This window comes from Phoca vitulina, unplaced genomic scaffold (genome assembly GCF_004348235.1).
Source record: "Phoca vitulina isolate PV1807 unplaced genomic scaffold, GSC_HSeal_1.0 scaffold6, whole genome shotgun sequence".
In the NCBI taxonomy this organism is placed as follows: Eukaryota; Metazoa; Chordata; class Mammalia; order Carnivora; family Phocidae; genus Phoca; species Phoca vitulina.
The window spans coordinates 35,933,491-35,946,613 of NW_022589709.1; the positions used below are offsets into that span (position 1 = coordinate 35,933,491).

At 35.8% G+C, this 13,123-nt stretch overlaps 1 protein-coding gene across 1 annotated transcript in view; it reads right to left on the bottom strand.

Moving 5' to 3' along the window:
• SLF1 (SMC5-SMC6 complex localization factor 1) overlaps positions 1-13,123 on the bottom strand; it is a 77,682-nt gene that overhangs the window by 14,991 nt on the left and 49,568 nt on the right. Inside the window, exon 15 of the mRNA XM_032404001.1 lies at positions 12,671-12,818. Coding sequence (XP_032259892.1) covers positions 12,671-12,818 — 148 coding nt within the window. The remainder of the gene's footprint in view (positions 1-12,670; positions 12,819-13,123) is intronic.

A 13,123-nucleotide genomic window follows, 5' to 3' on the forward strand; every position in this document is an offset into this window, starting at 1 on the left:
GATGAAATGTATTCGCAAAGGCAACAGAGAAGAACAATAATTCTCTGTAAATAACAGACTTAAAAATGGCTGTGGTTAAGGGTCTGTAAGAGTTCATTACAATGCAATTAAGAAAATTTGGTTATTTCTGTGGCATACATCTTAAGATTAAAGCTAGAATTACAAGTGATAACATACACCAGGACATATCAGATATTTCAGAATTTCCTATTATTTTTGGAACACTTACATACACCTACACAAATACAACATAAAGAAGGCTTAAGTATTGCTTCTTATTTGACAATGTTTCCCATGTGATTTAAACCTAATTAGTTTAGAATTGCTCATTTGACAAGGAGAGAGAACATATCTTTTATAATATTCCAGACACCCTCTGCAAAATCCCAAATTTATTTCAAAGTCAAAAAAAGACTTCATTTAGAATTTGATTTTGGGGGGCGCCTGGGTGGCTCAGTCATTGAGCGTCTGCCTCCGGCTCAGGTCATGATCCCAGGGTGCTGGGATTGAGCCCCACATCGGGCTCTCTGCTCCGTGGGAAGCCTGCTTCTCCCTCTCCCACTCCCCCTGCTTGTGTTCTCTCTCTCGCTATCTCTGTCAAATAAATAAATCTTTAAAAAAAAAATTTGATTTTGGGAAGTTTGTCAAGAATATCAAAAGATTTTACAACACTTGGTCAAACAGAATCATAAGCCACTGTGAAATAATTTCACGAAAGTGACAATTAAAACCTTTGCACTCAAATATAGAAATTTAGCTGGGAAAAAAACAAAAAAACAAAACCTTAGCTCTTTTAAGAGGAGGCTGTTTTCTTAAGTGATCAAAGAATTCACAAAGACAAAATAAGTAATTAGTTTGATAATACAGAAAATATTTTCTAGGCAGATTTAAAAGGTGAAGAAAAACCTTTCACATTATCAAAAGCAAATGGATCTTTCAAGAAAACTTTGTCCTTTTAGCAGATGAAAGAATACTTCCAGTTTTACTTAAACATAAGTACATTACTGATATCAAAGGTTATTTTTAAAAAACAATTATAATGAATTCATTTAATTTTAGCCAACTTGACCACACACGGTAAAATTCTGTCTCTCCTTCACATTATGAAACAATCAAGATAACTGTTTTCCCCTTACCAAAAACACATCTCCATACTTCATACCTTCTCTTAGTCAAAAACTCAACTTATTTTCCTTGCATGCAGTTATTTCCCCTATTATTCCAGTAGTCTTAATTACATACATTAATTAAAATTCTTAAAAACCCTCAGAAAATTTAATTTCTAGTGAAAATGAGGAAGTAGACAATTGTGCTATTATCAACAAATTTTGAATACATTTTAAAATCTCTAGAAGTCTATTATTCCTCATAGTAAACTTGCCAGAGAGACAAAAGACAAGTTTACTAACACACCAAATATCTTTAGTTCCTCTGTAAAAGGAAACCAGAAGAGGATAAACCTTTATATAGTAATTTATGTTTCACTATTTCATCAATTTAGAAATGATCTAGGTATTCAATGAATTTCTGTCATTTAACTTGACTTAGCAAAACTCTAAGGGTTTAAGAAGTTACCAAAGAGATTTGGAAAGCTATTTAAGTACACATACCATAAAACATAATTATCGTAGAAAAAAATTAACCTAAAAACTCTTACCCCACTTACATCTAACTAAATCACTTGCTCCCAACAATTATATTCAGATTACCCATGAAAACGTCGTAAGACATTAGACAAAGCCAGCCATCATCCCAACCTATTTTTCTTGCTCACAAATTTTTTTGAGATAACATGAACTAATTTCACTAATAAACCTGGGTAGAGTAAAAGTTATATGTCTATATTATATTCAATGTTGGTAATTTTAAAGACATGTTTATTTTAATTAAACCAATGAACTTAAACTAGCTTTAATACTCAATACTTTCCCAGATTATGTGGACCTAAAAGGCGTTTGCATTAGCCTGATGTATTTCTGAGAATTTTAAGATTATTTAATCCATTTATATGGACTGTTTGTTTTTAAGCCAATTAAGTAGAGTTCTTTTTATAATTTTGGCAGTACTATCCAGAGGTAGAATATTATACATCTACCCTAGACACACACACACACACACACACACACCTGCAAACAGCCCTCACAGCTTTTGTTTTAAAATTTTAGTCATGAGATGGGTATGATAATGCAAAATTTATGAAAGAGCAGTTGGATCCAAATTTTGTTTTGACAGTTGGAATAAGTTAAATTCACCTGCTCAGATGGCTAAAGCTCTTCAGTATTTATGGAGATGACATTTAAGATTTTTTTATTAGCTTTATTTCTAAATAGTTCCTTTGTTTACTTCTTCAGATAAAAAAACTTCTCCCTAAAGTTTGCACTTCAAAGAATGGATCTTAGGTCTTAGAGTATGTGGCTGTAGAAAATTTATATCACAAATGCACCTAGTATCCAAGTTTTCTCCAAAATGGAGCTTTTGGGGCATATTTGCCTATGATTTATCAGAAATGTAGGGTGATTGCTATTTAAATTTTTCTTTCCTTTTCTTAAGTGTAGGACAATTCTATTTTCAATATCCCAATCTTTTACAATCTACCAGCATTTTAAGATTTATAGGGAAGATTTGGGGGATGGTAATTGTTTCTAGGGCTTCATTCCCGGTTTTGCAAAGATCTGTAAGATAAGGACTTATATCATGGAAAAAATTTCCAACTAAGATAGAAACCTAAAGATTTCTATATCTAAAACTTCAGGGTTTAGTGCAATATACCTTTGTAACGTTTCTGTAATGTTTTAAAACACAAAGGCCTTCTTTCTGATTGCAGAATTCAATCTTGGCCCAATTCATCTTAGGGGAAAAAGCCTCTACTGTTGCTTCTGAGACCCTGAACATCAGCCTTTAGGCCGTCAGCTGATCATTTGTATGTGGGTCTAAGAGATACTCTGGTCATCTGTTTCCTCAGAGAGGCGGATTTTTCCTCAGGGATCCATCTGGCTTGTCAGTTAACTGCAGCACAACTATGGGTGGGGAGAATACTCTTTTGCAGCTAATCAAGGTTCCCCCTAGTGGGGTTGTGAATGGCCACTAATCTTTCTGTTCTCTAAATTTGTTAAGTCTTCTGAAAGTAGAGGTAAGAGGGCTTTATCATGTAAAAGATTTGCTGGTGTTCATGGGTCATGAATTTTTTGCAGTGGGGGTCCAGTACACACACATCCTCAAGGGACACTGTATAGGAAGGCTGGAACCTAGCAGGGGCTGATTACAGAACCCTGTCAAGTAGGAGGAATTTTAAGAAATAGCAGACGGAGGCCTACTGCCCATTACAGGTGCTTCTGTTTAAATTTACTTCCTAGCCTTCAGCATTTACACTAGTAACCAATACACTCTGGGCTTGCAGATGAGGCTAGAAAGCTCTAAGTAAATCTTTCAGCAAAAGGAAATACAAGTAGCTAGCCGGGTGTTTGAGGAATTTTGGGGAGAAGACAGGGAAATTTGGGAAGTTAAGGGAATTTGCTAAGGAGATGGGGCTGGAATTTAAGATAGGGAATTTATATGGGATGTGGACTTTAATTTTTGTTCTAATTTCTCTTCTTTAATCTTGTTAAGGGTGTCCTTAAGGCTAGCTATTATATTCCTGTGGGTCCCTCTTTTTAAATCTGGTCTTTCCAGAGGCACTAATAAGCCAACTGTTTAAGATAGAGCTCTCTAAAATTTTTCCTTTTATATATAACCAATTATATATTTTTATACTATAAAGGTTCTATTGTCTGGCCATTGACATGAGGGATCTTATACTAATCGTAATAGCAACTCAAACCAGTAAGCCTTTTTATGGAAAGACCCAGAGGCACCTTTCCATGTTAGAATCAATCTTTACCATAGACCCAAGAGACAGGGTACAGAAGATGCAGCCCCTATGATCCAAGAAGATCATTCAAAGAGTCTACAGAAGTTGTTACAGTAAAAATGGTATTGTGAAAATAGTGTCTCTGGTCACAGACATGTTAATCTGTGACAGTGTGCAGACACTACTGGAATGGGACTTTTCTAGCAGTAACAACATAGGTTGAGATGACTAAGGCCTCTTACGGACTGGGACCTCTCACGATAAACTCCCCTCACAGCTTGCACAGTCAGACAAAGGGAGTGCTGCTTATGACTTCATGTCTCGGAACCCCAGTCTACTCAACTGGCCACCAATCGGCATGCTGGTATGTGCACCTTCCAGCTGACAGAAACGATGGAAAAATATTCTCAGTGGTCATAAAGCCAAGCTCTCAAGACACAGAACAAGACAAACGTAAAACCTCATCTAGTTTCTCTTATATGTACACTAACTGAGCCTCAGGTCTCTCAGAGCCAGAGTAATACTTAATAGGGATGTTCGTTTTGGGGGATTGTGAATTTCTTTTCTTTTCTTTTTTTTTTTTTTACAAAGTATCTCGTGGCACAGAAATCGTCTTGAGGTTGGTGGGTGACCTAGTGTCTATCTAACCTGCTCTAGGACCAACTTATCCTAATATGGGAGTCACTGAGTTAGGTGGTGGGCACTCTAATAGCCTTTAAATGCTCGACCCGTGCACCCCAATTTTGCAGGTTTGGCTTCCAAAAGCCTTTACCTTATGTGCATGTTGACCCACAACAAAGTCTGTCTAAACATACACCTACTTGATGAGAACCATGAACTCACCAGTCTGTGAGGCCACTGGCTCAAAAAAGTAGGTTTATGGGGCTTATGCTTGTGTTATACCCTATGGTTTTCCTCATTGTGACAAACAACATAAGAGAGACAAAGAAAAACAGTGACTGTCTCTGGGAGGAAAATGATCAATAAAAACCAAGACTACTCATAACAAACCTTTAACAGAGTCACTATATGCAAGGAACTAGTTTCACAAATATTTCCTCCTGCTAATCCAAATTTAGAAAAGCAAAAAGAGGACTCTCACCATTCTTGCTTCCACCGGGCCATGTAGGAAGAGATCTGGGACAATGACATGGTAAGAAGTCTTACCTTCTGCTGGCTTTCTGTCAGTGGTCCCAGGATCTCTCAGTGGGAGCAGCCCCAGAGCGAGCAGTAAAATTACTCTCTATGTGGTCAACTGTAGGGGAGGAAAAATTTTCCCTCAACCGTTCTGGATTCTTTTGGCTGCTCTATTAATTAAATTGACATAAGAAAGATTAACAGGAAAATAACAAATTTAATTCCTTTCATACAGGAGCCTCACACAGACAGAAGAGGTTCAAAGACACAATATACACAAGTATAAAACTTGACCTCTATAGTCAGGGGCTGAGTTTCTTTAGGCTGAAAAGACACCAGACAACCAATTTAAGTCCTTTCCTGTTCAAATGCCTTACCAAAAGGCTAAGGGATGGTATCCTTGCAGTCCTTGATTGTTTGATTTGTTCAATTGGGGGGAGGGGGGTTAAGAGAGGGGGAGGTGAAAAAGAATGGACTAAGTGGGTGGAGAATTTTACCCCAGGGAACATTTGGCAATGTTTGATTGTCACAACTAGGGTGGGAGGTGTTATTGGCATCCAGTGGTCAAAAGCCTTGGATGCTACTAAATGCCCTACAATTCACAGTTCACAGGAAAGTCCCCAACAATAAAGAATTATCCAGCCCAAAATATAAAAAGTGCCCAGGCTAAGCTAGAAACTCTGCCTTGCCTAAATAGACCTGAAGTTCTTGCCTTAAGGCACACTGCCATATGGGCAAATGGCTCCAGTCAGATGTTAAGTAGATCCACCTAGCCCCACACAAAGAGGAGATTGCAAATTTAAATAATCCTTTCCCAAACTGCAATTTATAAGAACTGGACAATAGAAAGGAGTTATTTATAACCTTTTGTTACAACTGACTACTCACAGCCTACTAGACTATAAGTATTATAGAAACTGTGCAAGCAGGAAACTGAAGAATGATCATCAGAAGACTTTAATCAACTTGACATGTTACATTTTATAAACTTAAGGTGTACAGCCTATCACTTTGATACATTTATATATTATAATGTGACTGCCACTGAAGTAACATTTATTATATAACATCATTATAGTATAATATTATCTGTATTTATTATACTGTGTATTAGATCTCTATGGCTTATTTACTACTTGTTTCAAGTTTGTACCCTTAAACACAATCTTATCCCCCCACTTCCCATCCTATACTAACCATCATTTTGATGTGGAGAACAAAGGCAAAATAAATGTATAAGAAAAATAAATTAAATTTCCTTTGTAGCCCATTGACTAGTAGTTGAGACAGGCAGAGTGACCTTCCTCTACCACTCAACTGCCTCAATGTTAATACTTTGCCGGAGGCAAAAGGCAACCTTAGCTAGACATTAGCCCAACTTCCAGGATCCTGTGAGTCTTCTTTAACATACAAAAATCCCTTTGGAAACTTCCTTTATCTCTGCCCACCCCCCCCAGATATATGTTAGCAATCATCCTCCAAACATATGGCCCACTGACAAACATCTGAAGGGTCTTGTCACTGAAGTTTTACTAGACTGTAGTAAATGGCCTTTTCCTATAAACAGCTAGCCCCTCAAGGTCCTAAAAAACTTGCTTCCAAATTCCTTAGAGACTTACACCCCATCCTTAACCCCCTCCCAACTTAAAAGTATATAATCAGTCACTCCTCATAACCCCAGTGCAGCTCTTTCTGCCCACGGGTACTGTCCCTGTGCTTTAAAAAAAACATCTTTTTGCACCAAAGACGTCTCAAGAATTCTTTCTTGACCATTCACTCCAGGACCCCAACATCATACCACATCAATTTTACTTTTTTTTTTTTTTTTTACAGGTTTGATTTTATAGATTCCACATGTAAGTAATATCATACAGTACTTGTCTTTCAATGTGTGACTTATCTCACTTAGCATAATACACTCATGGTCCATCCATGTTGTTTCAAATAGCAGAATATCCTCCTTTGTCATGGCTGAATAATATTCCAATGTGTATGTACACTACATCTTTTTTATCCATTCATCCAATGATAGGCATTTGGGTTTTTTCGTATCTTGGCTAGTGTGAATAATGCTGTGACAATGGGTGTGCATAACCCTCATCAAAATGCTGTTTTTACTTCCTTTGGGTATGAACCCAAAGATGGTACTGAATTGTATGGTAGATCAATTTTAATTTTTTGAGGAACCTCCACATTATTGTTCATAATATTTGGACTATTCTATATTCCCACTAACAGTGCATAAAGGTCTCCCCCTCAGCCCCCCCGCTTTTTTAAAAACACAACCTTGTCAGCTCTTGTCTCGTCTTCTTGATGATATCCATTCTAACTGGTGAGGTTATCTCACTGTTGTTTTGATTTGCATCTCCCTGATGATTAGTGATCCTGAGCATCTTTTCACGTGCCTGTTGGCCATTTTGATGTCCTCTTTGGAAAAATGTCTCTTTAGTTCTTCTGCCCAAATTTTAATAGACTGTTTATCTGCTATTAAGTTTTGTTAGTTCTTTATATCTCTTGAATATTAACCCCTCATCTGATACATGGTTTACAAAAATTTTCTTCTATTCTGAAAGAATTCTTTTGAATATAAAATCTCTAGTTACACATTAAAAAAAAAAAAAGCCTATCATCACAGCATTTACTACAATCTCTTAACACATCACCTCTAAGCAGAGGCAAAAACAAAGCAGAAATAACTTGCACTGTACAGTTCAAAAGAAATAACCAAATGAAGTTATTCATCCAGAAAGACCATTTGATAGCTTTAAAAAAAATAGAAAACACTAACTATAGTGGATCCACATATTATCAGGTAACACATTTAAAGGGAATAATAAATAACAGATGAACAATAGAACACAAGAAACTAAGCCAAGGGACTGTAAGACCTTTAAGGGCAGGATCATTTTTGTATCCCTCACAGGTTATAGGTCACTGACTTGCAGAGAAGAAACATTTAGTATTTGAAAGATAAATGAACAAATGAGTAATTGGCAGAGAGCAATAACCCTAGAAAGCTAAGCCCAGATCATCTTTTAAAAAAAATTTAGCACATCATGCCACTCCCTTATTAAAATGGCTTCTAACTCCTCAACTCTTCCTCTGCCTTTATTCACTCTTCTCCTTGCATCTTGCCAGCAGCCAGCTACCATAAGATTTCAAACAGGTCCCGCTTTTTCCTGTCTCAGTTTTGGTAAATGTTGTGTTTTCTAATGGGAGATGCCTTTCCTGACTCTGCCAAACTCCTACTTACCCTTTAGGTACTACTTTCCTCGACTACCTGATATGAAGTGTAAATTCACTCATCTCAACACCTAGTTTTTCTTGTTTGAAGCACTTAGCATTTTTAAATGATGTATTTACATTAATCTAATTGTAGTCTGTTTCTCCCACCAAAAACTCCAAAAAATTAAGAACCATGTTTTGTCCCCCCTGCCCCACTTCCACTATACATGGCATTTAGATCAATGCCTGATAGAGTGGCAATAAAAATCTGCTGAATAAATGAATAGAAACATTTTGGTGAGATACTTAGTAAAATCATGAAAACATATCGATGGAAGAGGCCTAAAGCATGCAGAGGGATTATAATAGAGATTTAAAAAATAAAAGTGAATAAAGGTTTGGAAAAAATAGTGATGTAGCCTAAGAAGGGCAAAGGAAGCTTTATTAAAGTTCTCTAAAGATATCAAAAGTATTATTGTAGATTGTGATGACATGTTTTCTTCCCACTAAGAACAGGAGAAACAAGTTAAAAATTAGGAAACAATGTCTTGCTGTCTATCTTTATAAATAAAGTTTCCTGGAACACAGCCATTCCATTTATATATTGTGTATGGCTTCTCTTCCTACAGAGAGCTGAGGACAGACTGTGAGCTGGTAGAGCCAACAATACTTACTATGTGGTACCACATACAAAAAAAATTTGCCAACCCCTAGTTCTAGCCAATTTACCAGGAATTTCAATTAGGCATTAAAAAAAAAAAAGAAAAAAAAACAAAACCCTTTTGGATCACCTGATCTTAAAAAACAGAAAAGGAGATAAGGAAACTTTCTGTTCAAAGTGTTCAGAAATAAAAGAGAATGGCATCTATGTGGGTCGATGGACAGGAGATCTGATGGAAAGGATAAAGGATTTTACTTACCTACTGAAAGATCTTTACTTACCTACTGAACTAACAACAGTTTTACTAAACTAAAATTAATAGATTTGAATCTGAGTAGCATCACAATATGAATTTTATACTTTTGCACTAAGAAAAACAAAAATGTACTGTTGGCTATAAATGGGAAAAATGGACCATTATCTTCAACTGGATGTCATATAACAGCCAAACTATAACATTTTTATTAGTGACTTAGGAAAAGCAAAAAATAGTAACTGAACTAAAGAATAATACAAAGAGGGGAGCCTGGGTGGCTCAGTGGGTTAAGTGACCGACTCTTGGTTTCAGCTCAGGTCCTGATCTCAGGGTTGTGGGATTGAGCCCTATGTTAGGCTACCCACCTAGTGCAGAGTCTGCTTGGGACTCTCTCTTCCTCTCAAATAAATAAATAAATCTTAAAAAAAAAAAAAAAAGAATGCCAAAAAATAGCAAAAAAAAAAGGGGGGGGCTGGGGATAGCAGGGGTAGTGATAGAGAAAAAGAAATGGTTCTTCAACAAAGTATCAACATGCTGACAAAAAGCACATTATTAGAACACCTGGTCCCCTTGTGCAGATAAAAGTATTATGCTACAAAGTCCATAATAAACACTTTAATTTTACATACTGGCTATAGAAAAGCTACTGCTCTCTTAAAGACAAACTGTTCACCTGATTACTGTCTCTTGACAAAGGTAAAAAACCAAGACATACTAACAACAAAAAATTAGGAAGATAGTATTTTAGAAATAAATTTTTAAAACTGCCTACCTGTAGCCAAATTAAGAAGCTTAGCTAAGGGACCAATTTTGTATGTTTTGAGAAGGGTAAAAAAAAAGAATTTCAAACATGGATATAGTTTTTTTTTTTTTTTAAGATTTCATTTATTTATTTGACCGAGAGAGAAGAGAGAGAGCACAAGCAGGGGGAGCACCAGGCAGAGGGAGAGGGAGAAGCAGGCTTCCCGCGCAGCAGGGAGCCCGATGCAGGGCTCGATCCTAGGACTCTGGGATCATGACCTGAGCCAAAGGCAGTCGCTTAACCAATTGAGCCACCCAGGTGCCCCAAACATGGATACAGTTTAAATCTCAATTAGAGTTTTAAATATTAGTGATCAAACATTATCTGGGGAAGCAAAGTAATTGCTCAGTATGTTGAAAGAATTGTAATGGTGGGGCGCCTGGGTGGCTCAGGTGGTTAAGCATCTGCCTTTGGCTTGGGTCATGATCCCAGGGTCCTGGGCTCCCTGCTGGGTGGGAGTCTGTTTCTCCCTCTGTCCCTCCTCCTCCCCACCCGGGCTCATGTGCACATGTGCGCTCTCTCTCTCTCTCTCTCGCAAAAATAAATGAATAAAATCTTAAAAAAAAAAGAATTGTAATGGTAACATTAGGTGTAGATTTAGCTTAAGTCAGTCACAGACTAAAACTTGCTGGATTAAAACTTGTCATGTGAAAGGTGGAAATAAGAGTGAATAACAATACCCTGCTTTAAAAGCAAAGGGAAATTCAGAATATGAGAGAAGCAACCACTGAAAGTGATGTATAGAGAACCCTATTAGTACAGGCTTGTATTTCCTGCATTTGGCTAAACTATAAGATAAATTATATTTCCCTAAAGGTGACCAATACATACTGGAAACAACACATATAACTATACTGACTCTAAAGTCATTGAAGTCTCTAAAGCCATTGAAGTCTCTAAAGCCACCACTAATCCTGGCCTGGGTCCCCCAACTCAAAGAAGTTTCATTATGGAATAAAAACAGGGGAATCCTTTTAGCTGAATGTTTAGTTCTGATGCTAGCAAATGATGACAGAAATTTGCTTTTCTAAAACAACACCAGTAACAAAAGAACTACCCAGTAGGAATGGTGTGAAAGAAATAATAAAAGATCCTAAAGGAAAATTGAATTTGAGCTAAGAAATGTTAAAAAGTCATGCAACAAAGGACAGCTACTCCACAAAAGGAACAGTAATTACCCCTCAGCTCAATGAAAAAGAAAAAAAAAAAAAAGATAAAATGCTTAAGATAAAAATCTTCTAACTTCAGTAGTATAAAAAGAGACCTCTCTTTAGAGGGCATCATCGAATAAATCCTGAACCTAGTTTTAATCCTGGATTCCTATTCTAGAATGTCTCTTCAAAGCATTAAAGTGATTGACAGCATATTCAAGAACTTTTTCTTTTACATAAAACCTAGATGCACTGAAACACAAGTGTAACAAAAAAGAATAATTTGCAATCTAAAATTTTTAAAGTATATAAAAATGATCCTTTATATTGGAGGGCCACAAACTCACTTGTTTTAAACAATATGTTTAAACAATACATTCATTTTAGGAAGTTAGGATACAAGAGAGAAATAAAAAGATTCATAGTTCCCTAAACAGACTTTAAAGTTCAGGAATGTACCTCAGGTCTTTTGGAAGCCTTCCTCACTTAGGAGACCAAACCTTTCATAAGGTGAGCATGTGAAAATGAGTTCTGTTATCACATTGCTTAAATAATAGTCCTCCCCCCATTTATTTTAGAGGAAATTTTAAAATTAGAATAGATGATTGGGGAGAGGAGAAAGAGTGAGAAAATTATATATAAATTATTTATTTTTGCTTAATCCTTGCTCGTTTGCTATATCACCAGACTCAATGGGAAAGAAATAGTCGCAGCTTTTTATAATAAGGAAAATTATACAGCAACAGGTACACGGGCTAAATGTTTTAAATAGTGATATAATATAAATTAATCCAAGTGGCTTTATAACATAAGTATTCTGAGTCAATAAATTTCATTGTCTTTTGTTAAGTATTTTTGCAGGAAGAGACCTGAGGAGTCCTGCATCGGGCTCCCTGCTCCCTGCACAAAAGATAATGCTTTCTATTCAACTTGAATGATTACAAATATTAAAGGGACTAAAAATAGTTCTTACCATGTAAGATTCCAAAACATCATACATAAAAAAGCTAATCTATTTCTTCAATGAAAAGAGAATAAACAGATTTAAACTTGTCTAGTTAATAAAAATAAATAAATTTGTCTGGTTAAGTGTTTACTTGCATAGGGTAGTTTATTTATAATTTTTAGTTATATTATTAAGGAAAACAATAGTATTATATGTACATATATAATAATTTATTTGCAGGTACTATTTTCTAGAACATTCAAATTTATGAAATTATCAAAATAATATTTTGAATAATAAATTATGTGTATGGGGTGAAGGCTCATGTAACATTTAGAAGAATACAAATTACATGAGTTCAACTATGTAAAAATACTTAGAAATTACTGGAAAGAAAAAGATGAAAAGTGTTTATCTGTGTGAGAGCATTCATTATGAGTAATTTTTACCTTCTTTATACTGTTTGTTATGTGTATACGTGTTCATACATATATCTACACGTATGTGTATCTATGTATATATACGTACACAAGTGAGTGTATATGGAAGTATTTTTAAAAAACTTCATATGAATGTATGTTAAAGATTAAACTGCCTAAAGGAAAATCAAATAGGTCTATGAAAAACATAATACAGATCACTTACCATCACATGAAAGGGAAACATAACTTCCTAAGTCATCAGACATGTGTCGCATCACATTTTTACCCCTCTTAAGACCAAGGAAGATCCAATAATCTATTGCTGCTCCAAGAATTCCAGTCAATAAGTAAGCTAGCTCATGTTTGAAGACCTAACATTAAGATGGGAAAAATATTAGTAAAACATATTAAATTATCTATTTTTTTTATCAGTGTTTATTTTGAATACTTGTTGAGGCAAAGCTTAGTTATTTAAGAATACAGGGTATGCTCATACTAAAAGGTATTCCTGAGAACCCTAGCAAGTTAACTCCCTCTCTCCATTCTCTTGCTTCTCCTTCCTCCTCTTCTCTTTCCTCCCCCATCCATATCTGTATCTTTATATCCACATGAAAAGAGTTAATACAACAAAACCTCCAGGACTTAATATATGGATAGCTTATAATAAACTTTTAAA